Below are 27,487 nucleotides of genomic sequence, written 5' to 3' on the forward strand. Positions count from 1 at the left end.
TCACTTTAGGTCATGGAAAAGTCATGGAAAAATTTAGAAATTTAGCCGGAGAAAAAGGGTCACGTTTGAGCATTTTTCCCCTGTATATTTTTTGTTATTGTTTGTTTGTTTTGATGTTTTTTGTAGTTTTTGTTTTCACAAGCTTCTCCTATTTTGGAATATTTACTACACTACCTGTTTTGTAGTTTTACTCCTGGTCCTGTGTCCCAGTGTAAACCAAGAAAACTTATAAAACTAAAACTAAAAGTACTACAATGATTTCATCCTTATCTTTGCTTCCTGTGCCCGTTGTAAATACATTTTGATCTGTGTTTTTGGGTCACGACACCTATAAAAACAAGTGAACCTGAACTTTAGCCTCACACTTCTCTGAAAAACTTGTTACGAGCTTCTGGGAGCCGACGCCCAGGTTCTTATCAGATTTATGTTTCACTTGTTCTGCACAAAACCAGTTAACCCACATTCAGCAGCAGCAGCAGCCTGGATCAGACTCCAAGTGCCTCCGCTCAATTTCATTTCTCTCCAGCGACGAGATCAGGAATCGGAAAACACTAGACCACAGGTGTCAAACATAAGGCCCGGGGGCCAGATCCGGCCCTCCAAGACCTTTAATCTGGCCCTTGGGTGATTTTCTACTAAAATATTTTAATTATATTTTATTAAAATCTTGTTAATTTTCTGTGGTGTTTATCACAGCAGCGTCTCCAGCGTCTCTGTACGTGGCCCCTCCCACCAGAGCAGCACAAATGAAGACTTGTCTCTTTCCAAACGCTCTTAAAGGACGATCGTTTTGACTGTTGACCGTGACACCCTCATCAGAAAAATGTCCAACACAGAAAAGTGAGCCGAGTGCAGGATTTTACAACAAAAAATTGGACTTATTCCTGTTTCAAACAAGTTAATGTTAAAACATGGTGTTGAAATTGAATTTTTCTTAAAGTTTCAGGTTGTTCATAATATTATAAATTATAATAAGAAAGAGTTCATCAATTAAAAAAGATTCTGTAATAATTTGTGTTTTCTGCACAAATATTGAATTATGTTATTTTTGGGGTTTATATGACATGAGTTTTCTGATCCGGCACTTTGGATCAAAGTCAGTTGGACACGACCCCCGGAACAAAATGAGTTTGACTCTCCTGCACTAGACGATTCACAAAAACTCCAGAAGCACGAGTTCTTGCACCAGCCAATCAGCGAAGAGTCAGACATTCTGTGTTGACACTTATTCACGACATCGAGGATTTAAAGCCGAAACAAAGAGAATGTTTGGTGAATTTCATCAAGGGGAAAGACGTTATTGAGTGCGTTTACATGCACATCAATAACCCGGTTATTAGCCATATCCCGGTTATGTCAGTATTCGTGTTACTGTGTTTACATGCGCACTGAGAAACCGGGACACTCATATCCACGTGTACATGATCAAATGGAGTATCCCGGTTTCTTGACATAATCTTACAAATGCGCAAGCGCAAAAATTAACTTAAATCAATTTCATAAACCAGGAAAAATACAAACCGTGAGCTCCTTTAGCATAAGAAGCTAAGGAGCTACGAGATCTCCCACAATCCACTGTGCAGATTCTTCATTAAAATCTTCTGCATAAATAAACTCAACTTTACAACATATAAACCATAAACACTATAGACACATCAGCCCGTTTGATCAGATAATTCAGCTGTGATCACATTTGTTTACGTTTTACAGAAACGAAACTTAAGACCGTTTGGCTAATTAGCATAAACTGTTAGCGGCGATAAAAACAACTCGCTCCTTGCGCCGCTGATGCGATCAGTTTCTTTTGGACTAAATGACACGACTCTGTGGATTATGTGTGTTATTTTTGTGACAGAAGAGGTGCTGATGATGGTGAGTGTGTTCTGTGTGTGTTGTACAGGAGATAGTTCATGTTTTAGTTTTTCAGCGTCACACGAGTGCAGGTCGTACGAGTGCAGATTGTACGTGTGCAGGTTTAGCGCAGCTCTTTATTTTACAGTCATTTCACTCGTTTGGTCACTTTATTTATGTTGGTCAATTTATTTATGTCACTACTGTTGTGGTGAAAAGACTGGAAAGTGTCTTTTGGACGCATGCGACTCAACTTTATGTTGCAGTAACCGGGATACTGCGTTTACATGCCACAAGTATCCCGGTTACTATCGGAATAAACCAGCTACAGTAACCCGGTTTCTAATAACCGGGATACTGAAACCGGGATACTGCGTTTACATGCACCATCAAGAAACCGGGATACTCAAAAAACCCGATCATAACCGGGTTATTGATGTGCATGTAAACGAACTCATAGTCTTTCTTCCTGCGGGATTTGGGAAAAGCTTAATATACCAGTTTTCTCCGTTAGCGGCGCATTATAAACGTCGCGACCAGACAGCAGCGATTGCTTAAATTAAAAAAAGTACCCGCCTACCGTAGAGCGAACGAATCCTAATGCTGCGAGGTCACACAGTTTCTACAAAGTGAATCAGGGTACGGAACATCAGCATTAAGACCAAAAGGCATGTACGAATAAAGCCTAATAATGGCCGTTAAAGTAATTGACCGTTCTTTTACGGTGGCCGGTCCAAAACTCTGGAACTCTTTGCCTGTTGAGTTACGGCCCATCCCTGACCTGCCTCTGTTCAGAGCCAAACTTAAAACAGACTTACCATATTTTTATGGACAATTAGTCGCTCTGGATTTATAAAGTCAGTAGACTTAAAGGAAACCCAACATGTGATGGGTGAGTGGTTTTTGTTTGTTTGTTCGTCACGTGACTCTGGGCTTTGTTCAGTTTGTGGCGTGTAGGGAGGTTGTTGGGACCAACGGATTGTCGGCGTGTTCGCGGTGACTCAGTTGTGTCGTGTCTAGAAGCGGCACGTCGCGCTCACTTTTTTGTGTTCGTTCTCCGTTCCGTTCCTCGTCCGTGGAGCGAGAGTGTTCTGTGGGTGTGTTCGCCGTGCAGGCTGTCTGCTCCGTGTGTGTTTGTAGTTTACTGAAGTCGTGCTGGGACGCCCGAGTGGATTCGTGTACGGGGCGCTCTGGATTGTGGGGCGCGGTCGTTTTTTGATGCGGTTAGAGGCTTATACCGCTTCTAATGACCCGGAAAATACGGTATTTAGAATGGCTTTTAACACTTAGGCTGCGTTTATACTGCAGCCTGACGTGACCCAAATCCAGTTTTATGGCCCCTGTGTGACCTGGATCTTTTATTGACAGTCTGAACGACAAACGTGACCCAGGACACTTGGATCTGTGCTCCTGAAACTGATACATATCTGATCTTTTGAAATGTGACTTCAGTGTGAACGGCCAAAGGCATTCATCCACCTCACGTTATCAACAAGACACAAACATCACTATTCTGCGCTGAAGAGGAGAAAATTGTTAATGAACTCGTGTCACTGAAGTGAAGCACATCTCCACTCACCACAAAACACCACGACCAAAAACCTCGTCCTCTCCTTCTCAATCTCCTCCTTAAAACAAAGAAGTTGTTCATGTTCTGGCTCCGGTACGAGAGGAACTTAAAATCTCCAGGTGCTCGATGCTGCGTCCATGTTTGGACAACTTCTTAAACACAGAGACGCTCGCTGCGGTTGACGTCGTCGGTCTCCAGTGTCACATGTGGGACACTTTTAATGTTCACACTGGAGTCACACACAAGTCGCATTTAATTGGAAATGTGAACGACCTCGAAAAAACATCGGATTTCACACACAAAAAAATCGGAATTGAGCGTTAAAGCCCTGAAGTCAAAATGGTCCTGTGACACTTTCTTTTTTATCAAATCAAATCAAATCAAACTTTATTTATAAAGCACTTTTCATACAAAATGCAACACAAAGTGCTTTACAGTGATTAAAAACAGTCCCGCATTCCACCACCCAACCCCGCACCCCCAACCCACATAGTCAAACAACCCAAACACACACTCACATACACACAAACATGCACACACACACACACACACACACACACACACACACACTCACACTCACACGCTAAAATACATAACCGGACACAATAAAATGTGAGGCTGAATACAGGCGAACCAGTTGAGAAAAGCAGCATCTGCACCGGGAGCAGAGAGACGTCCACCACCACCAGGAACCACCACAGGAGCCAGGGGAGAGATGAAGCCCAGGCACCTGAGGCCCAAGCACCATCCCTCCACCAGGAGCCCACAGGACAGACCCAGCAGCCACAGCTGACCTCCACTCCCGATGCAGAGGCTCCTACAGAGGAAACACTGGAAATCCTAAAAAATATGCCTAAGATAAATAAATATAGTAAAATGTGTACAATAAAAACAAGTAAAAGTATAAGATTTCAATCAAAAGCTAAGCTAAAAAGGTGGGTCTTGAGCCTGCTCTGAAAAACACGAACGTTCTCTGCAGCCCTGAGCTCCTCCGGCAGGCAGTTCCATTAGACGAGAGGCCATAGTGCTGAAAAGACGCCTCCTCTCCGTGAGTGTGGTCCTGACTTTGGGAATGACCAGGAGCCTGCTGCCGGAGGAGCGCAGGGTCCGCGAGGGTTCGTAAGGTAAAAGGAGTTCTGAAAGATAAGAAGGCCCAAGACCATTAAGACATTTAAAAACCAGTAAAAGAACTTTAAAATCGATCCTGAAACACACAGGGAGCCAATGCAGTGATTTTTAAAACCGGTGTAATGTGGTCCCGCCCTCTGGTCCTCGTCAGGACACGTGCTGCTGAATTTTGTAATAATTGCAAACCTGAAATACTCTTTTTATTACTATTTTAATGGTGCAATGTGCTTTGTTGACCCGTTTGTACGATGTTTATTGTTTTTTTTTTATCTCGTTTTAATGTCGTACGGCACTTTGGTCGGCCTTGGCTGTTGGAAGGTGCAATAGAAATAAAGTTTAATTGATTGATTGACCGTTAAAGTCTGTAGGTGTGAAAGTGATTTTGAAGTACAATATCCTGTATAAATTTATGTCTCTCTTTTTTTTCATTTTAATCTTCATGATTATTTATGTTTTGATTTGTTTTTATTATGATTTAATGTATTTCTTATTCCGTAAAGCACTTTGAATTACTTTGTGTACGAATTGTGCTGTACAAATACACTTGCCTTGCCTATAAATATAGACACAATGGAAATATTAAAACTACTTCGTGCCACAACATGAAAACAACACAAAGTCAATAAAGAGCAGAATGAATCAGCAGTATTAAGTTAATTTCTGTAATGAGCCACAGTTAAACAAAACACTCCCCACTAGAGAAAGTAATCATGACCAAAGGTAGTAAACCTATCATTTACACGATACACGCCTATTATTATCACTGTTATTATTATAATTATGAACATGACAATTCCTCATCACAAACACACCCTGACTTGTTTTATTTACACGTCTTTAACGAACAAACCCTGCATATTTAGACATAGTTCATCTGTGTGTTGTTCTTTCAGTTGTTTTTCACAATAGGAAAATGAAAAAACAACAATTTGAATGAATGAATGAATGAAAAAGCAGATAATGATTTGTTTTTTCAGTTTTCGATTTTGTGTTTAAATGGAAAAACAGGTTCTAAACCAGGTCTAAATCAGGTCTAAATCAGGTCTAAATCAGGACTGAACCAGGACTGAACCAGAACTAAAACAGGACTGAACCAGGACTAAACCAGGACTAAACCAGGACTAAACCAGGACTAAACCAGGACTAAAGCAGGACTAAACAGGACTAAACCAGGACTGAACCAGGACTAAACCAGGACTAAACCAGACTAAACCAGGACTAAACCAGGGACTAAACCAGGACTGAACCAGGACTGAAACCAGGACTGAACCAGGACTAAACCAGGACTAAACCAGGACTAAACCAGACTAAAACAGGACTGAACCACGATGAACGAGAACTAAAACAGGACTGAACCAGGACTAAACGAGAACTAAAACAGGACTGAACAGACTGAACCAGACTAAACCAGGACTAAACCAGACTGAACCAGGACTAAACCACTAAACAGGACTGAACCAGACTGAAACAGACGACCAGGACTAAACTGCTCAGTCCTTTTTTTTTTCTTTTTTTTTTTGGTTTTATTTTGAAAAACGAATTAACGAATGACACACAAATTTGAGTTCTTTTCCCAAACTGAAAACACCCTGTTCCACCTTGTGATGTCGTGTGGTGATACGTGACGCGCTCCTCTGTGTTTTGATCATTTCAGATCTGGAACTGCCAATTTTACTGAGTTCAGACGACGTTTATATGATGACGTCTGAACAGAAGACGCAAAAGCGGCGTCGCGTCTTCACTTTTTATTCCGCGTTTAGACGAGTTTACGGGAGGAAATCTGTGTGTGTACGGTGACGCAAAAGTGTGTGGAATTCGATTGGGTTTGCATCGGTGGTGGTTTGGTCCTGGTTTAGTCCTTGTTTAGTCCTGGTCCTTGGTCCTGGTTTGGGTCCTGGTTAGTCCTGGTTGGTCCTGGTTTGGTCCTGGTTTAGTCCTGGTTTAGTCCTGTTTAGTCCTGGTTTAGTTCCTGGTTTAGTCCTGGTTTGTCCTGGTTTGGTCCTGGTTTAGTCCTGGTTTGGTGGTCCTGGTTTGGTCCTGGTTGGTCCTGGTTTAGTCCTGGTTTAGTCCTGGTTTTAGTCCTGGTTTAGTCCTGGTTTAGTCCTGGTTAGTCCTGGTTTTGGTCCTGGTTTGGTCCTGGTTTGGTCCTGGTTTGGTCCTGGTTTGGTTTAGTCCTGGTTTAGTCCTTGTTTAGTCCTGGTTTAGTCCTGGTTTGTTTAGTCCTGGTTTAGTCCTGGTTTGTCCTGGTTTGGTCCTGGTTTGGTTTAGTCCTGGTTTAGTCCTGGTTTAGTCCTGGTTTGGTCCTGGTTTGGTCCTGGTTTAGTCCTGGTTTAGTCCTGGTTTAGTCCTGGTTTTCAGTCCCCTGGTTTAGTCCTGGTTTAGTCCTGGTTTGGTTTTTAGTCCTGTTTAGTCCTGGTTTAGTCCTGGTTTGGTCCTGGTTTAGTCCTCCTGGTTAGTTTTAGTCCTGGTTTGGTCCTGGTTTAGTCCTTGTTTAGTCCTGGTTTGGTCCTGGTTTAGTCCTGGTTTAGTCCTGGTTTAGTCCTGGTTTAGTCCTGGTTTAGTCCTGGTTTAGATCACGGGTCTGAACTCGGTGTCGTTGTTTTTCTCTGTTAAAGTTCCTGACGACACCAACTCAAAATCTGATTGGTTGAAGCGACAGTTTCATGACATTTATTTAGTGTTCGAGTTCCTGCAGATTGGACTGTGAAGGACTCAGACTCTGTGACTTTGACTCTGCCCGGCAACAGATGACGTCTGAAATGTGATTGGTCAAACTCTTTAATATGAAAATAAATGTGTGGAAGCAGCACAAATATCCAAAAAACTCTGAAAGGAAGAGGACAGGACATTTGGAATCATTTATTTATAATAATATAATTAACATCAGTCTGTGATTCAGAGATTTTCTTTTCAGCAGAGAAGAATTTACAGGCCCTGACGCTGCACCACTGATATTACATGACATGACACGGTGGAACATTTTGAGTGTTGCAGATGTAGACTAATTATAATAATAATTACTCAAACATGTGTGAATGAAACAAAACACAACTGCAGGTATGTTTTCAGTGAAGTAACTAGTACAAAAAAGTAACCACAGGGTCCGGTCGAGTGGTAACGGAGGGAAACAGGGGCAGATTTTTGACATTCAAATGTCTCTTATTCAGAAACTAGAGGAACTATTGAAATAAGTAAAGTATCAGAATGTAGGAAAGAGTTACACTCCAACAGGGTCAAGTTAAACCTGTGAGATTCTTTCAAGTTGTTGACAAAAAATTTTTAAAAACTCATGTCGGTAACGGAGGGAATGAAATATGCAGCACTTTTTTGGGCAATAAATCCAAACAGTGATAACTCTTGGTTCTCACTTACATATCCTTAACAAACTGGTTTGAATATTTGCTTCATATAGTTTTCTACCATATGGTACAAGATTAGGTTGAAAAACCTCTGACTTTTTTGACTCATGAGATTTTTTATTAAGAAAGTTCATGGTAACGGAGGGAAAAGTAACGGAGGGAAAATTGTACAAACAAGTAGAAGGTGCAGGATTTTACATCATTTGTCACTTTTTTCTTCTGAAAAACTTTAATATTACTTCAAAATGAAAGGAAACTATTTCTATAAAATATGTCAGTCCTTCCAAGCAAATTTTGATCATTTTAAATATTATTTTTTTTGAAAAATCATGTCCCTTCATCAACAGATGGAATAACACAAGATATGATGAAATACATCCATTTATTTACATGATTTTTGGGTCTTTGAAATTTGGGAAATAATTTTTGTTCCATGTTTCATACATGGTCTGTTTAAAACATATGGAACTTTAGAACCAAAAATGGTCCAGAAAAAAGGTCAACAGTTTGATAAACTCGAGTACATATGTATCTGTTCAATACATTTTTATATCAGATGAATTAACTTGAATTTTTGGCCTTGTTGTTTACTTCTGCTGGACTGGGCCCTAATAATAAAGTGTTACTCAAACATGTGTGAATGAAACAAAACACAACTGCAGGTAAGTTTTCGGTGAAGTAACTAGTACAAAAAAAGAAAAAAGTAACCACAATAAATACCAAGTGTCTAAACTGATCGTCCACCCATCATTAACTAAATGATAATTTCACACAGTAATTATTGTGACAGACCAATTAAAGAGTTTCATGCTTTCTGCTGCCAGTTGGGAAACAAAATGTTCTTAGTCTCAATTATCAACACGATTCTAAGAACTTAGGCGTCGAAATTCTTAAAAGATTAGACATTTGAGACAGGCTGGTTGAAAAGAAGCAAAGTACTTCCTGGTGCCAACTGCTTATTATAAAAGAGTGTAAAAAAATGCGCTTGAAAGTACGAAAGTCTTACCTCCTGAAGCAGACGCAGGACAGAATGACGCAGACGGAGACGATTATGGGGATCACGACGGCCACCACGGTCAGGGTCCTGTCAGTGGAACCTGACGCACACAAACCATTCAGATTCAGAAGGATATTTACAAAACAAGTAGAGCAGGTTTACAGTCGGTGGTTTCAGTAATTATAAGGCAGAGTTCTGTTTTATATTTTAGAAGTGAACCTTGAAGTGCCTCTAAAGTAACTGCCAAACACTCACTGACTTTTATGGTGAGACGTTTTAACGTTTAAAACGCAAAGTTTGACGATCTGGAATTAAAGGTTGTATAAGCGAGTTTCAGCTGACGTCATTGTTATTAAAAGCCCGCGTTGCTGCTGGGAAATATTTTCATCGGAGGCAAGAAACACGGTAGCGTCAAACACAGTGCGTAACCTCGTGTATTTCTCCCTGATAATGGTAAATTCCTGCTGCATTATCGGACGCACAAATAGAAGCACGGAAGAAGGAAAATGTCTTTTTCGTGTTCTGAGTGAAAAGAACCGCTAACGGTGAATTAAACGACTTTCAAACATCCGCAGAGCAAACGTAGAAGATCCTAACAAACCGTGGACTCCAACAAGTTCAACAACACATCGAGACTCTTGGAGGTTTTCATCTTTTCTGCTGTGAACGGCCCAGGAGTTTCCACCAAGTCATTGTGGATATTTGTCCAGGTAGTTGGAGATTCTGACCAGAAATTTGGTTTGGTCCAGGCTCTGTCGGGGCTGAAAAGGGTGATTTGGCGTCCGTCGATGCTTATGACTAGGGATGGGCATGATTAGTCGATTAATCGATAATTGATCATTAAGAATTTCATCAATCATGTTAATTATAAATCGACAAACTGAATGTATGTTGCTGTGTGTATCGTGACCAAACAGGTGTGTACATGTGTCTCTGCATCAGAAGGAGCGAGACACAAACAGTGGGTCAGTCTGTAACGAACCGAAGCACAAATGTGGATTTAACCAGGATTTGTAGAAGAAATTCCACACTTTCCGTTGCGTCGGGACAAGTGTGAGTCCATGTGCACAGTGGATAAAGCAGCACATATGTTTCTGTGTCCAGTGGGAAAAAGTTTTTCCAGGTGAGAGTCGCTCAATGTGGATGACGAGGCCCCGCCCCCCTCCCCCCGTACGCTGTCCTGGTTTTGACAAACACAAATCTGGTCACACTGACCTGTATTCACCTGAGTCATGTCTTTTAATCCAACACAAGTTGAACCACATCAGCGACACAAGAGCTGGAGTTTTATCTTCACTTAGTTTATGTAAATTAGTGATGCGGTTTTAAGTTTTGTTTCTGTGAGATTTGAACAAAACTGAATTAAACACATTATAATGTCAAACAGCTGATGTGGATCTAGAGTCGTTATGTTTATATGTCGTAAAGGTCCCGGTCTGGTCCCGACCTCAGTCCTGGTCCGGTCCTGGTCTGCTCACAGTCTCAGTCCTGGTCCTAGTCCTGGTCCTGTTCCCGCTATCAATCCTGGTCTCAGTTCTACTCTGGTCCCAGTCTCAGTCCCGGTCTCAGTCCTGGTCTCAGTCCCGGTCTCAGTCCTGGTCTCAGTCCCGATCTGGCCCCAATCTGGTCCCGGTCTCAGTCACTGTCTAGTCCTGGTCTGGTCCTGGTCTGGTCCCGGCCTCAGTCCTGGTCCGGTCCTGGTCTGCTCACGGTCTCAGTCCTGGTCCCAGTCCCGGTCCTGTTCCCGCTATCACTCCTGGTTTCAGTCCTGGTCCAGTCCTGGTCTGATCCCGGTCTCAGTCCCGGTCCTGGTTCTAGACTCTGTCCCGGTCTGGTCTGGTCCTGGACTTGGTTCAGTCCTGGTTTAGTCCTGGTTCAGTCCGTTATCCGTTTTTGTTTTTTTTTCCATTTTTCATTTAAACACAAAATCGAAAACAGAAAAAAACAAATCTTTAACTGTTTTTTCATTTTGGTTTTAGAGACAAATAATGAAGAAAATCGTTGTTTTTTAGTTTTCTTATTTTTGGTTTTATTTTGAAAAATAAATGAACGACTTCTGGATCCTTTTATTGCTGGTTTTTCATTGTGAGTAATTCTAACTGTTCAGAGACTCGATCACTCAGTCAACAATAAAATATCCTCTTTAAAGGTTGTATAGAGGATTTTTTTAAGGGAAGGGAAATACAGCGACAGTCCTTGTGCGCGTTCAGAATTACTGTTGAAGTTTCCCGTCTAGAAGTAATTCAGCGACCGACGCGTCAGTTTTTAGACCCTTCGTCTGCTTCGGTCGCGCCATCGCTGGACGAGATCTCCAAGAATCACCTCAGTTTGGCTTTGCTCCTTTTCCTCTTCTCTTCTTCTTTCAGCGACCTCAAAAACGGACTTTCTTTCGCGGCGAACCGGTCGTGGATTCTCGTCCGCCGTCGCGACAAACTTTGTGTGAAATGCGAGGAAGCGACAGTTCGAAAAAGCCTCTCTAAGAACCGCTGCGTAAACCACGTAATCCCCGCGCTCCGACGAGTCAGTTACACTAGGGAGTTTGATTGACAACCCAACAGCCAATAGAAAGTGAGGGAGCCTCGTTTTCTATTGGCTGATGTTTATCTGGCCTCAACACGTCCACAGTTGATAGATTTTAGTTCTTTTTTTTTTTGGTCATCATAATTACAAAGCTGCTGCGTCTCTGTAATGGTATTTTAATCTTTCACTGACAGTTTGAAACTAAAAAAAAATCCTCCATACAACCTTTAATGTTCAATAATCCACCTTTAGTTTGTGATTTACGAATAATGTCTATGGACTTGGGTCGCGAAGGAAAAAAAGTTTGTGAAACGTTGGTCTAGAAAGCGCTCTGGTCCAGACTCTTCCGTTTTCACACGGTCTCTTTAGATGTGGTCGCGCTTGGTTGTGAAAAAACCTCATACACAAGACTAAGATTGGCCAACGGTGACGACATTCTCAAATGTTTCTTAACGATATTGCAATAATGATGTGGTTTCTTATCAAGTACCTGCAGTTTGTTGTTTGCTCAGACTTTGCAGAGTTTCTTACCAGTGACAATATTGCAAAAGGTAAAATGTGAAAATATTACTGAAAGTTAAAACGTTTGTCAACATCCGTGTGAGACGAATTAATCTAATCTGAGACTGATTTTATTTCACGTATGCGCTTTTTAAACGACGATGTTCTGATCAGTTCAACAACTAAATGTTTAACAGAATCGACTACTTCCAATACGTGCATCGCCAGATTCGGACTTCCCGTCATCGCGCAACGGATTGGGAAGGAAAAGTGAGCACGTTTGATTTCCCAGTGGGACGCGTCCGTTGTCAAAGCCAATCTTTTTTAAAGTCTTTTGAACCCGTCCACACTAGTTCGTATTCGAGTGGTTTTCGTCGCGGATGCGGTGTTCGTTAATCCGACTGAAAACGGCTCCAGAGACGGAACGATCTGGTGCCGCCAGAGTACAGATCTGATCCGGCACCGTGTGGACGCCTGAAAACGCTGATACTCTGATGTAGGTCTGTGCGCCGCCAAGTAATTCACCGCCAAAACACTAAGGCGGCGTTCAGACTGCAGCCTGAAGTGACCCGAATCCGATTTTTTGGCCTCTATGTTCCTGTATCTGATCTTTTATTGACGTCTGAACCACAGATCGGTTTTTTTCAAATGTGACCCAGGACACTTGGATCTGTGCTCCTGAAACCGATACATATCTGATCTTTTGACATGGACCAGTGGTCCGAGCGGTTCCGTGTCATCGTCTGCGCGCTGGTTCTGTGTGGGGAAAGTGAGAATGTTCTGTGGACTACAGGTCCGGACGGGTGCTCAGGTCCTCCGCGCTCAAGAACCGCGGCTGGTTCTGAGGCGGTGCAAAGAATCCAACAAATGAACCGAACTAAGAGCTTTTGGTTCAATTGGACCAGGTCCGGGACCAGACCGGGACCAGAGCGCTACTGAGACCGAGACAAGACCAGGACCAGACCGGGACCAGACCAGGACCAGACCGGGACCAGACCGGGACCAGACCGGGACCAGACCGGGACCAGAGCGGGCCTGAGACCGAGACAAGACCAGGACCAGACCGGGACCAGACCAGGACCAGACCGGGACCAGACCGGGACCAGAGCGGGCCTGAGACCGAGACAAGACCAGGACCAGACCGGGACCAGACCGGGAACCAGAGCCAGGGACCAGAGTGCTACTGAGACTGGGACCAGACCGGGACCAGAGCGGGCCTGAGACCGAGACCGAGACAAGACTGGGACCAGACCGGGACCAGAGCGGGCCTGAGACCGAGACCGAGACAAGACCGGGACCAGACCAGGACCAGACCGGGACCAGAGTGCTACTGAGACTGGGACCAGACCGGGACCAGAGCGGGACCAGAGCGGACCAGAGCGGGCCTGAGACTGAGACAAGACCAGGACCAGACCGGGACCAGACCAGGACCAGACCGGGACCAGAGCCCACGGCAGGACCGGAGCTCGAAGCTGAGGCTCGGAGTCAAAGCTCGGAGTCAAAGCTCGGAGTCCGCCCTAGTCCCGCTCTGGTCCCGGTCTGGTCCTGGATCTGGATCAGTCCTGGTTCAGTCCGTACGCGGTGCAATAGTTCGGTGTCGCAGTCACAGAAGTCACGTAAACGGGAAACGGTCGTTATCCGTTTTTTGCATTTTTCATTTAAACACAAAATCCAAAAGTGAAAAAAAACGAATCATTATCTGTTTTTTCATTTTGGTTTTGGAGACAAATAATGAAGAAAACTGTTGTTTTTTCGTTTTCTTATTTTTGGTTTTATATTGAAAAACGAATGAACGAATGACACACGGATTCAGAAAGAACACTCATACTCCACCGAGCCGAGTCCTTTAGTCCGACAGAAGCTGAACCTCGTCAGGAAACAAGAGCGAGCGAGTTTTTTTGAGCGCTAAGTTTATGCAAATGAGCCATGTGGTTTGAAGTTTCGTCTCTGTAAAACGTAAACAAATGTGCTCAAAGCTGCGTGGACAGGGAAGACTTACGGACACAGAAACGACGTGTCTGGACGCAGGTCGTTTCCGACGCGGCGACACGACGATACGTTTCAGTGTAAACTTAGTCTTTGTTCCTGGTTCTGATATCGTCATATTTTAGTTTTGAAGATTCGGACGTCGTAATTGTGCGGTTGTCGGATCCTAACAGCGGAAAACGGCTCGAGAAACTGGCTTCGGAGGTTTGCGAAAAGGGAATCAGATCAGGAATCGCCGTTTCCCTTTAAAAACAGGAATTGAAAGTTATAAAGCCAAAAAAGAAAAGCTGAGATGTGCAAAAATGACTCACCGTAGACGAACTCCTCACTCCAGTCACTGTAGAACTGTAAGCTGTAGCGAGTGAAGCGGGCCTGGTACCGGAACTTGTACTGGCAGCTTTTATCATACGGTATTGTTTTGGATTGATCTCCTATCGGATACTCCATGTCCTACACAAACGGACACACGCACTGAGCATCACACGTTCACATCGAGGCTTTGCACCGTCACATGTCCCTATGGCAACGGTAACTACGCCGCCATGACACCGGGCACACTATGTCATTGACTTCAGCAGCATCGGAGAAACATGGGCAGGTTTTGTTGTGTATTTGGTTGTTCTAGACCAGGGGTGTCAAACATACGGCCCGGGGGCCAGATCCGGCCCTCCAAGACCTTTAATCTGGCCCTCGACTGATTTTCTACTAAAATATTTTCAATTATATTTTCTATTAAAATCTTGTTAATTTTCTGTGGTGTTTATCACAGCAGCGTCTCCAGCGTCTCTGTACGTGGCCCCTCCCACCAGAGCAGCACAAATGAAGACTTGTCTCTTTCCAAACGCTCTTAAAGGACGATCGTTTTGACTGTTGACCGTGACACCCTCATCAGAAAAATGTCCAACATGAGAAAAGTGGAGCCGAGTGCAGGATTTTACAACAAAAATTGACTTATTCCTGTTTACATACAAGTTCATGTTAAAACATTGTGTTGAAATTGAATTTTTCTTAAAGTTTCAGGTTGTTCATATATTATATTATAATAAGAAAGAGTTCATCAGTTAAAAAAGATTTCTGTAATAGATTTTGTGTTTCTCTGCACAAATATTTGAACTTATTGTTATTTTTGGGGTTTATATGACATGAGTTTTCTGATCCGGACACTTTGGGATCAAAGTAAGTTGGATACGGCCCCCGGAACAAAATGAGTTTGACACTTCTGGTCTAGACGCTCTCAACAAGATAAAATGTTTCTTCACTGTTCCTCTGGAAATGACTCATCAGGATCAAACAAGGGAATTATCGGAAAAAAGACGCGGATTATGTCTAGAAAACATAAACCGTGAAGAGATTTCCTGTGGTCCCATCAAGACACACTCACGTCACTTTCATCAAGTATTTGTTATTTAAATAGTTTCATAGTTTATTTAATGAGAGAAGCACATTTACTGAACTAAAATGTAAAAAGAAAACATTTGCAGTGTGAGTGGCAGTAGAAACTGTCTCTTCCAGCACATATAAACATGTCACTCGTCGTAGGATCATGTTTTCCTCATTGTTTTGCTTAACCATAACTTTGTCTTCTAGAATTAATCGTTTTTTGTGAGTGGATCTTTCTAACGTTCGCGAGGATCTTTTCATGGTCGATTCTTTCGAGGTTCGGCTCACAGACTCTTCGACTCGTGCGTCGTGTTGATCACAGGAGCCCAGTGTGGGTTCGTTGAATCGTAAACTAGTGCAGGTTTTCCTGGATAAATTAATGACATTTTAGTTCAGTAAATGTGCTTCTTTCATTAAATAAACTATGAAACTATTTAAATAGCAAATACCTTGATGAAACTGACGTGGTGTGTCTTGATGGTGCAATAGGAAATCTCTTCACGGTTTATGTTCTCTAGACATAATTCCTGTTTTCTTTTTTTTTCCGATAATTCCCTTGTTTGATCCTGATGAGTCATTTCCAGAGGAACAGTGAAGAAATGAATCGTTTTAACCCGTTTCAGAGCGTCTAGAACACAGGTGTCAAACATAAGGCCCGGGGGCCAGATCCGGCCCTCCAAGACCTTTAATCTGGCCCTCGGCTGATTTTCTACTAAAATATTTTGATTATATTTTCTATTTAAATATTGGTAATTTGGTCTCCAGCGTCTCTGTACGTGGCCCCTCCCACCAGAGCAGCACAAATGAAGACTTGTCTCTTTCCAAACGCTCTTAAAGGACGATCGTTTTGACTGTTGACCGTGACACCCTCATCAGAAAAATGTCCAACATGAGAAAAGTAAACGCAGAGTGAAAAACTGACTTATTCCTATTTGCATCCAAGTTCATGTTAAAACATTGTGTTGAAATTGCATTTTTCTTAAGGTTTCAGGTTGTTCATAATATTATAATAAGAAATAGTTCATCAATTAAAAAAGATTTCTGTAATAGATTTGTGTTTCTCTGCACAAATATTTGAACTTATTGTTATTTTTGGGGTTTATATGACATGAGTTTTCTGATCCAGACACTTTGGGATCAAAGTCGGTTGGACACGACCCCCGGAACAAAATGAGTTTGACACCCCTGGTCAAGAACAACCAAATACACAACAAAACCTGCCCATGTTTCTCCGATGCTGCTGAAGTCAATGACATATCGTGCCCGCGGTCATGGCGGCGTAGTTACCGTTGCTATAGGGGTCACGTGACGGTGCAAAGTCTCTTTTATTTAAAAAAAAAGTTTACTGTGTACTCACCAAGTTTTTGTCGCAGATTGAATAAGAGATGTAGTAAACAGAACTGGGTATCACCACGTCTAACGGCATCAGTTTCAAGACCAGGTTGGACCCCTCTTCCGATATTTCCATTTTTTCTGGAAGCTTCACGGCTACAAAAAAACAAAAAAACAAAAATTATTCATGACACTTTGGCCTTTATTTTAACAAATCCAACTGGGACACGGCAGATTAGTTTTGTTAAATATCAAACCTTGTAAGAAAGAAACCAAGACTTCGTGATATCGTATCGTCAAAGTTCTCACAGTAATATCGTGGACCGTCACAATATATCGAATTACAAGTCTCTTTGCTTAAATGAAGAGTTATGGTGCAGAAATACATAAAAAAAAACAGAGAACTACATAGACCATGATCCTTTGCTCCATTTCAGCGCAGACGACAAGAAGAAATAACAGTTCTAACACTTTTAAGTCTTAGTTCTTTGGATAAAATCTTGTCAAGGTGTTTTAAGAGGAAAAAGTAGAATATTTACAGGACTGAGACCGGGACCAGACCAGGATTGAGACCGGTTTAGTCCGGGTTCAGTCCTGGTTTAGTCCTGGTTTAGTCCTGGTTCAGTCCTGGTTTAGTCCTGCTTTAGACCTGTTCTAGTCCTGGTTTAGACCTTTGTTCTAGTCCTGGTTTAGTCCTGATTCAGTCCTGGTTTAGTCCTGGTTTAGACCTGGTTTAGACCTGGTTTAGTCCTGGTTTAGACCTGGTTTAGTCCTGGTTTAGACCTGGTTTAGTCCTGGTTCAGTCTTGGTTTAGACCTGGTTTAGACCTGGTTTAGTCCTGGTTTAGTCCTGGTTTAGTCCTGGTTTAGACCTGTTTTAGTCCTGGTTTAGACCTGGTTTAGTCCTGGATCAGTCCTGGTTTAGTCCTGGTTTAGACCTGGTTTAGTCCTGGTTTAGTCCTGGTTTAGACCTGGTTTAGACCTGGTTTAGACCTGGTTCCTAGTCCTGATTTAGACCTGGTTTAGTCCTGGTTTAGTCCTGGTTTAGTCCTGGTTTAGACCTGGTTTAGATCCTGGTTTAGTCCTGGTTTAGACCTGGTTTAGACCTGTTCTAGTCCTGGTTTAGACCTGGTTTAGACCTGGTTTAGGTCCTGGTTCAGTCCTGGTTTAGTTCTGGTTTAGACCTGGTTTAGACCTGATTTAGACCCAGTTTAGTCCTGGTTTAGACCCGGTTTAGTTCTGGTTTAGTCCGTTATTTGTTTTTTCCATTTTTCATTTAAACACAAAATCAAAACCTGAAATATCGTGATATCGTATCGTCAAAGTTCTCACAATAATATCGTGGAGCATCAAAATATATCGAATTACAAGTGTCTTTGTTTAAATGAAGAGTTTTGGTGCAGAAATAGATTAAAAAACACAGAGGGAACTACATAGACCATGATCCTTTGCTCCATTTCAGTGCAGACGACAAGAAGAAATAACAGTTCTAACACTTTTAACTCTTAGTTTTTTTGGGTTAAGTCTTGTCAAGAGGAAAAAGTCGCATATTAACAGGACTGAGACCGGGACCAGACCAGGACCGAAAACGGTTTAGTCCTGGTTTAGTCCTGATTCAGTTCTAGTTCAGTCCGGTTTAGTCCTAATCTGTGTGTCGTTCGTTCATTTGTTTTTCAAAATAAAACCAAAAATAAGAAAAAGAAAAAAAATCAGCTATTTTCTTCATTATTTGTCTCCAAAACCAAAATGAAAAAAACTGATAATGATTCGTTTTTTCAGTTTTCGATTTTGTGTTTAAATGAAAAACTGAAAAAAAAAAAGGATAACGACCGTTTCTCATTTACTGAACAAGGACTGAACCGTTTTCAGTCCTGGTCCTGTTCTCGGCCTCAGTCCCGGCCTCAGTCTTGGCCTCAGTCCCGGCCTCAATCACAGTCTGGTCCTGATCTGGTCCTGGCCTCAATCACGGTCTCAGTCCCGGTCCTGTTCTCGGTCTCAGTCCCGACCTCAGTCCTGGTCTGGTCCTGGTCTCAGTTCCGGCCTCACTCCCAGTCCTGTTCCCAGTCCTGTTCCCGGTCTCAGTCCCGGTCTCAGTCCCCGGTCTCAGTCCCCGGTCTCAGTCCTGGTCCTGTTCCCGGTCTCAGTCTTGGTCTCAATCAAGCTCTGGTCCTGGACTGGTCCTGGTCTGGTCCTGGCCTCAGTCCCGGCCTCAGTCCCGGCCTCAGTCCCGGCCTCAGTCCCGGCCTCAGTCCCGGCCTCAGTCCCGACCTCAGTCCCGGCCTCAGTCACGGTCTGGTCCTGGTCTGGTCCTGGTCTGGTCCTGGTCTCAATCACGGTCTCAGTCCCGGCCTCAGTCCCAGTCCTGTTCCCGGTCTCAGTCCCGGCCTCAGTCACGGTCTGGTCCTGGTCTCAATCACGGTCTCAGTCCCAGTCCTGTTCCCGGTCTCAGTCCCGGGTCTCAGTCCCGGGTCTCAGTCCCGGGTCTCAGTCCCGGGTCTCAGTCCCGGGTCTCAGTCCCGGTCTCAATCATGGTCTGGTCCTGGTCTAGTCCCGGTCTCGGTCCCGGTCCTACTCACAGTTTTGTTCGCAGCCTGCACAGACAAAATATCTTCATAAATATCGAACGGCGAGGATCGTACGGTGACGATATCGGCCCGTGACGCTCGGACATCGTCGCATCCTCGCGCATTTGGGGTTTTAATCCATTTTTCTCCTCTCACTCGTGGCGTTAAAGTGTTTTGAATTTCATAAATCAGAATATAAAGTCTGTTGGAGTGGATTTCCTGTGAACGTTGATGTGTAAACTTTCCTTAGGGTCTTGCGAAACCACATCAGAATCTTACAAGAAACTTAAATCATTCTGAGGAAACGTACAAATCCTTTCAACAGTTAAATTACACGATTTTCCGGTCAATGTAACAATAGTTTCTTCATCAAAAACGGAATTTGATGATGAAATGAGGAAATTAAAAGCCGTACTTCCCTCGAGCAGTACTGCAGAATTACGCCCCGAGTGTGTGTTTAGAATTTATATTTAAAAGGGAACAGCGTTTATCGTTTTCTTTTTTGTAGTTCAAATAGAGCAGATGTATTTTTTATTTATTTTTATTTAACCTTTATTTAACCAGGAAAAAGTCTCATTGAGAATAAAAATCCTCTTCCGAGCCTCAAATGAAAGACAAAACCAGGACTAAACCAGGACTAAAACCAGGACTAAACCAGGACTAAAACCAGGACTAAAACCAGGATTAAAATCAGGATTAAACCAGGACTAAACCAAGACTAAAACCAGGACTAAACTGTGTTTACATCAGGGGTGTTCACACTTTTTCATCATGTGAGCTACTTACAAAATGACCAAGTCAAAATGATTGACCTAATACAAAGCCAAACAAACTGCACTGAAACACTCTGTGCCCCTTTTTTGGACCCTCCCCCACAGTTTGAGAACCTCTTCTTTAAGAGAACTTCCTCTGGCACTTTACACAAAACTGTGAAAAAAGTGAAGGAAGATTTTTAAACCTGTTTTTTAAAGTTCCAAACTGGAGTTTCATTCTTTTCTGGTTTTGCAGTGATATTTACCAGCCTCTGCACGTTTACCAAACCAAACGCACATCGTGACAAACACAGATGCATTTGTCACTTTTGTTAGACAAACTTCAGCCAAATGTGGCAGTAGGTCTGTTCTGTAGATCCGCTCTATGCTGTAGACCTGCTTTGTGCCGACACTGGAACACAAATTTAGACTGGTTTTTGCTTCACGTTTGGTCTTGCTCTTCTAATCAGCCGCACTGTGGGAGGGGCTTGTGTTGGCTGTACGCAGGAAGGAGCGAGAGCGTGAAAAGGCGAGGGGCGGCGTGCTGACGTGAGGCAGATGGACAGGTAGGATGTTTAGGAAGTTGAACCTGCCCTGTGATGCACGCTGGTACACGAGGGCACACGCTGTCGCAGACGAGCCGTGCATAGGGAGCGTGTGTGTTTGTGATGCGCCGTAGAGTCTCCGCGGGTTTCAAATGAGCGCACAGGCTGCACTGAGACGCCCCACACGCTCCTGCACCCGCTACAAGTTTATTACCAACAGCAGCGGCCGGAATGAAATATGATCACACTTGTCGAGTGTCACACCTCGAGTGAGAGACAAGACCGAGTCCAAACGCGAGTCCGAGACGAGACACGGCGATCTACACACACGACCTTGACGATCGACTGGTAGATCACGATCGACGTATTGAACACCCCTAATGTACAGCACTGCACCGTTCATTTATATAGAGTCATGTGAAGATCAAAATTCCACCATAATGCAATAAACTGAAAATATATTTTTTAAGATTAGTTATGAATCATCATTTGATGATGCAATCTGCAGAATTCATGCAATTCCATGCAAATTTAACACCACACAATTTTTAGTATTTCATAACTAAGATGTCATCTTAAAAAATATATTTTCAGTTTATTACATAATGGTGGAATTTTGATCTTCACATGACTCTATATAAATGAAAGGTGCAGTGGTTTATTTGCATGGAATTACATGAATTCTGCAGATTGCATCATAAAATACATTATAGTGATGATGAGGAACAGAAACACAAAGACCTGCTGTATCAAATTTGATACAAACAATTTTTCTACAAAGTGAAAAGAAAAATATGAAGACGTCATAGATTAATCTAAGAAAGTAAATGTTCATATTGGAGAATCACTAACAATATTTAGGCGATTCTTACACTTTCTTACTTAACCTTTTCCCGGAGTTGTTGTTGGAGTTGTTTCTCCAAAAACAGAGAAAGTCACGCCCACAAATGCAGTCCGTTTTGAAAATGTCTCCTCTGTTATTTACTGAAAACCATGGACAGACCACCAGGGGGCAGCAGACGAGTATTTAATTGTATCGAGGTATGTATCGTATCGTGGCCTGTGTATCGAGGTATGTATCGTATCGTGGCCTATGTATCGAGGTATCGTATCGTATCGTATGTATCGTATCGTGGCCTATGTATCGAGTATGTATCGTATGTATCGTATGTGCCTATGTATCGAGGTATGTATCGTATCGTGGTATCGTATGTATCGTATCGTGGCCTTTGTATCGAGGTATCGTATCGTGGCCTATGTATCGTATGTATCGTATGGCCTGTATCGAGGTATGTATCGTCGGGCCTTTGTATCGAGGTATGTATCGTATCGTGGCCTATGTATCGAGGTATGTATCGTATCGTGGCCTATGTATCGAGGTATGTATCGTATCGTGGCCTTTGTATCGAGGTATGTATCGTATCGTGGCCTTTGTATCGAGGTATGTATCGTATCGTGGCCTTTGTATCGAGGTATGTATCGTATCGAGGTATGTATCGTATCGTGCCTATCGTATCGATCGAGGTATGTATCGTATCGTGGCCTTTGTATCGTATCGTATTTGTATCGTATGTATCGTATCGGCCTATCGTATCGTTTGTATCGAGGTATGTATCGTATCGTGGCCTTTGTATCGTATGTATCGTATCGTGGCCTATGTATCGAGGTATGTATCGTATCGTGGCCTATGTATCGAGGTATGTATCGTATCGTGGCCTTTGTATCGAGGTATGTATCGTAGGTATCGTATGTATCGTATCGTGGCCTTGTATGGGTATCGATCGTATGTATCGATCGTATGTATCGTATGTATCGTGATCGAGGTATGTTCGTATCGTGGCCTATGTATCGAGGTATGTATCGTATCGTATGTATCGTATGGCGTGTATCTTCCTGTATCGAGGTATGTATCGTATCGTGGTATGTATCGTATGTATCTATCGTGGCCTATGTATCGTATCGTGTGTATCGTATATCGTATCGTATCGTATCGTATGTATCGTATGTATCGTAGTATCGTATGTATGTAGTATCGTATCGTATCGTATCGTATGTATCGTATCGTATGTATCGTGTATCGTATGTATCGTATGTATCGTAGTATCGTATGTATCGTATCGTATGTATCGTATCGTTATGTATCGTATCGTATCGTCCTTTGTATCGTATGCGTATGTATCGTATGTATCGTATCGTGGCCTATGTATCGAGGTATGTATCGATTGTTTGTATCGAGGTATCGTATCGTTCGTATCGTATGTATCGTATCGTGGCCTTTGTATCGAGGTATGTATCGTATCGTGGCCTTTGTATCGAGGTATGTATCGTATCGTGTATGTCGTATCGTTCGTATGTATCGAGGTATGTATCGTGTGGCCTATGTATGATATGTATCGTATCGAGGTATGTATCGTATCGTGGCCTTGTATCGTATGTATCGTATCGTGGCCTATCGAGGTATGTATCGTATCGGGTATGTATCGTGGCCTTTGTATCGAGGTATGTATCGTATCGTGGCCTATGTATCGAGGTATGTATCGTATCGTGGCCTATGTATCGAGGTATGTATCGTATCGTATGTATCGAGTATGTATCGTATCATGGCCTTTGTATCGAGGTATGTATCGTATCGTGGCCTTTGTATCGAGGTATGTATCGTATCGTGGCCTTGTATCGAGGTATGTATCGTATCGTGGCCTTTGTATCGAGGTATGTATCGTGGCCTTGTATCGAGTATGTATCGTATCGTGGCCTTTGTATCGAGGTATTGTATCGTATCGTGCCTTCGTATCGAGTTTGTATCGTATCGTGGCTTGTATCGAGGTATGTATCGTATCGTGGCCTTCGTATCGAGGTTTGTATCGTATCGTGATTGTATCGTATATAAGTGTTTTTTTTACGAATGTTATAAAACGTGGTGTACCTTTTGGGGCTCTGAAGGTGCTGAGGGCGTCGGGGGACTCGGCGACCATGCACAGGTCTTTCTGGAGGAAGTTTCCTGTCAGGTGACACACTCGTTTGGGTCCGATGTGGTTCGTCCGCTGACATTTGGTGAAGTTCATTTTAATGAGCTTCAGCGTTGATCCACACTCCCTGCGTCAAGGAAAAGGCACAAGTCAAACATTGTAAAAAACGGCGCTAAAAGAAACTGTTCAAAAGCGGAAAATATGAACAAACGTCAAACTCGGAAATGGACTACGGGTTCGTTTGTTTTTCAAAATAAAACGTTTCATTTCTTCATTATTTGTCTCCAAAACCAAAATGAAAAAACAGATAATGATTCTTTTTTTCAGTTTTCGATTTTGTGTTTAAATGAAAAAAGGAAAAAAACGGATAACGGACTGAACCAGGACTGAACCAGGCCCGGGACAAGACCGGAACTGAGACCGGGAACAGGACCAGGACAGAGACCGGGGGTTGAGACCGTGATTGAGGCCAGGACCAGACCGGGACCAGGACTGAGACCGGGACTGAGACTGGGGCCAGACCAGAACTGAGACCAGAACTGAGGCCAGGACTGAGACTAGGAACAGGACCAGGACAGAGACCAAGACAGAGACCAGGACTGAGACCAGGACTGAGACCGGGACTGAGACCGGGACCAGACTGTGATTGAGACCGGGACTGAGACTGAGACCAGGACCTGACCAGGACTCAGACTGGGACCAGACTGGGACAGAGACCGGGACCAGGACTGAGACCAGGACTGAGACCGGGACTGAGACTGGGACCAGACCAGGACCAGGACCATGACTGAGACTGTGACTGACCCCGGGACCAGGCCTGGACCAGACCGTGATTGAGACCGGGACCAGGACTGAGACCAGGACTCAGACTGGGACCAGACTGGGACAGAGACCGGGACAGAGACCGGGACCAGGACTGAGACCAGGACTCAGACCGGGACTAAGACCGGGACTGAGACCGGGACTGAGACTGGGACCAGACCAGGACCAGGACCATGACTGAGACTGTGACTGACCCCGGGACCAGGCCTGGACCAGACCGTGATTGAGACCAGGACCAGACTGGGGCTGAGACCGGGACTGAGACCGGGACCAGACCAGGACTGAGACCAGTTTAGTCCTGTTTTAGTCCTGGTTCAGTCTGTTATTTTTTCCATTTTTCATTTAAACAAAAAATCTGAAAACTTGAAAAAAAGAATCATTATCTGGTTTTTAATTTTGGTTTTGGAGACAAATAATGAAGAAAATTGTTGTTTTTTTCATTTTCTTATTTTTGGTTTTATTTTGAAAAATGGATTCAAACCGGGCTAAAAGCTCACGAGAGTTGAATTTGAGTAATCGAGGACTTTTAGGAGCGAGTTTGTGAAATTATTTGTGTTTTTTCTTGTCGGTTCTGATTCGTCAACAGCTGATTTTTCCCACCACAAAAAAAAAAACTTCAGTATCTATTTGATTTTCCAATAATTTATGTTGCACGTACCAAGAGTTTGTTTTCATACCTTACAGTTTCGACTTAAAGCGGTCATGTACAAAAACAAACTCTTGGTCTGAAAAAAGAATCTCATAACAACATAAATTCCTGATAACAACATGTTTTTGCCGTCGCGTGAGAACATGCTCGTCTATAATATTTAGTTTAATCGACTCGAATGCAAATACCCAACTCACCATTTGTCTAAGGGAGATAAGAACCGCCCAAACATCATTATGCAAACAGACGAACAGTGCATGCAAAAAGACGAAACTGAGAGGACACGATCGCAAACATTGTATAAAAACATTCTGAAACCCTTAGCAAAGATACAATGCAAATAAATTCCCCGCACGCACGAAATGCTGTGATACCTTTGCTTAAATTAACAGCGTTGGTGCGGCAAAAAACAAAACTACATAGACCACGATCCTTTGCTCCGTTTCGTTTATTTAGTCATTTTAAACATTAGGTGTTTGGATTATGACAGAACCTTTTGAAAGGCATTTTGAAAAAGAAAAAATACAGTATTTTTCGGACTATAAGTCGATGTATCGTATCGTGACCTTTGTATCGTATCGTAGCCTGTGTATCGAGGTATGTATCGTATCGTGGCCTTTGTATCGAGGTATGTATTGTATTGTAGCCTGTGTATCGAGGTATGTATCGTATCGTGGCCTATGTATCGAGGTATGTATCGTATCGTGGCCTATGTATCGAGGTATGTATCGTATCGTGGCCTATTATCGTATGTATCGTATCGTGGCCTATGTATCGAGGTATGTATCGTATCGTGGCCTTCGTATCGAGGTATGTATCGTATCATGGCCTTTGTATCGAGGTATGTATCGTATCGTAATCTGTGTATCTAGGTATGTATCGTATCATAGCCGATGTCAATACCGATTACAATCTCACCAAAGCAAGTCAGAATTACGATACGATAAGATACGATACATACTTCGATACACAGACTACGATACGATACATACCTCGATACACAGACTACGATACGATACATACCTCGATACACAGGCTACGACACGATACATACCTCGATACACAGACTACGATACGATACATACCTCGATACACAGACTACGATACGATACATACCTCGATACACGGGCTACGACACGATACATACCTCGATACACAGACTACGATACGATACATACCTCGATACACAGACTACGATACGATACATACCTCGATACACTGATCTTACGACATATTTCAAATCGATTCGATGCGGTTCAATCAAATAAAGTCTAAATCGTGGCTGTGATACTAAAAATTCATATGAAACACAAACATTTTAATCACCAAAACAGAGAAAACGTCAAACGTGTCGCATAAACGAGTTTCCTTCCACTGAACAAACAAAGGTGCGTTTTTAAGGAGTGATTTAAAAACCGGTTCAGACTCGGATCACGTAAACAAAACAACACAAGCGTGAAATTCCAGAGAGTAAATGATAATATCTGTGATCTCACCTGTAGGAGAGCGACAGAGGAGCACGTTTGGGGTTTGGGATCCAGGAGCAGTTCATGCTGTCGGCGAACAAATGACATTTACATTCTTTCATGTCGGCTGCAACACGAGAGAAAAGAACAACATTAACATCATTACTGTATATTTAAGGATTTACTAACACATTTGCTTGGTTTTAGTTTCATCTCTGGTGGAATTATTCTTCACACTGTCCAGCTCAACCAACCCGAGCTCTGTGTTTGATTCATTTAAGACGCAGGTGTCAAACATGCGGCCCGGGGGCCAGATCCGGCCCTCCAAGACCTTTAATCTGGCCCTTTAGTCCTAGTTTAGTCCTGGTTTTAGACCTGGTTTAGACCTGGTTTTAGACCTGGTTTAGACCTGGTTTTAGTCCTGGTTTTAGTCCTGGTTTAGTCCTGGTTTAGACCTGGGTTTTAGACCTGGTTTAGACCTGGTTTAGACCTGGTTTAGACCTGGTTTAGACCTGGTTTTAGACCTGGTTTAGACCTGGTTTAGACCTCCTGGTTTAGTCCTGGTTTAGTCCTGGTTTAGACCTGGTTTAGACCTGGTTTAGTGGTTTTAGACCTGGTTTAGACCTGGTCCTGGTTTAGACCTGGTTTAGTCCTGGTTTAGACCTGGTTTAGACCTGGTTAGACCTGGTTTAGACCTGGTTTCCTGGTTTAGTCCTGGTTTAGTCCTGGTTTAGTCCTGGTTTAGTCTGTATGCAGTGTAAAAGTCTGACATCACAGTCACAGAAGTCACATAAACGGGAAACGGCCGTTATCAGTTTTCTCCATTTTTCATTTAAACACAAAATCGAAAACAAAAAAAATTAATCGTTATCTGTTTTTCATTTTGGTTTTGGAGACAAATAATGAAGAAAACAGTTGTTTTTTTCATTTTCTTATTTTCGGTTTTATATTGAAAAATGAATGAACGAATGACACACGGATTCGTGAGCAGCGTCGTGCATCAACACCGATTTACCCCCGACAGCGTCCGGCGAGTCGAGATACTGGCCGTTTTCGGTGCTGATGAAAGTCGTCCGGCGAGTTCGTCGATGTTTATGACC

The 27,487-nt window shown here is 42.9% G+C and overlaps 1 protein-coding gene across 1 annotated transcript in view; it reads right to left on the reverse strand.

The window, feature by feature from the left end:
• The window catches only part of LOC129409885 (uncharacterized), a 36,178-nt gene extending 9,568 nt beyond the window's left edge, over positions 1–26,610 (reverse strand). The window contains exons 1-7 of the mRNA XM_055156801.1: positions 26,418–26,610; positions 23,408–23,577; positions 16,650–16,780; positions 14,224–14,362; positions 8,915–9,005; positions 4,487–4,557; positions 347–438 (exon numbers count right to left, since the gene is read on the reverse strand). Coding sequence (XP_055012776.1) covers positions 347–438; positions 4,487–4,557; positions 8,915–9,005; positions 14,224–14,362; positions 16,650–16,780; positions 23,408–23,577; positions 26,418–26,509 — 786 coding nt within the window. The 5' untranslated portion in view covers positions 26,510–26,610. The remainder of the gene's footprint in view (positions 1–346; positions 439–4,486; positions 4,558–8,914; positions 9,006–14,223; positions 14,363–16,649; positions 16,781–23,407; positions 23,578–26,417) is intronic.
• Positions 26,611–27,487: the final 877 nt, after the last annotated feature.

Source organism: Boleophthalmus pectinirostris, unplaced genomic scaffold (assembly GCF_026225935.1).
Source record: "Boleophthalmus pectinirostris isolate CB_2022bp ecotype Guang Dong unplaced genomic scaffold, ASM2622593v1 HiC_scaffold_20, whole genome shotgun sequence".
Taxonomy (NCBI): domain Eukaryota; kingdom Metazoa; phylum Chordata; class Actinopteri; order Gobiiformes; family Gobiidae; genus Boleophthalmus; species Boleophthalmus pectinirostris.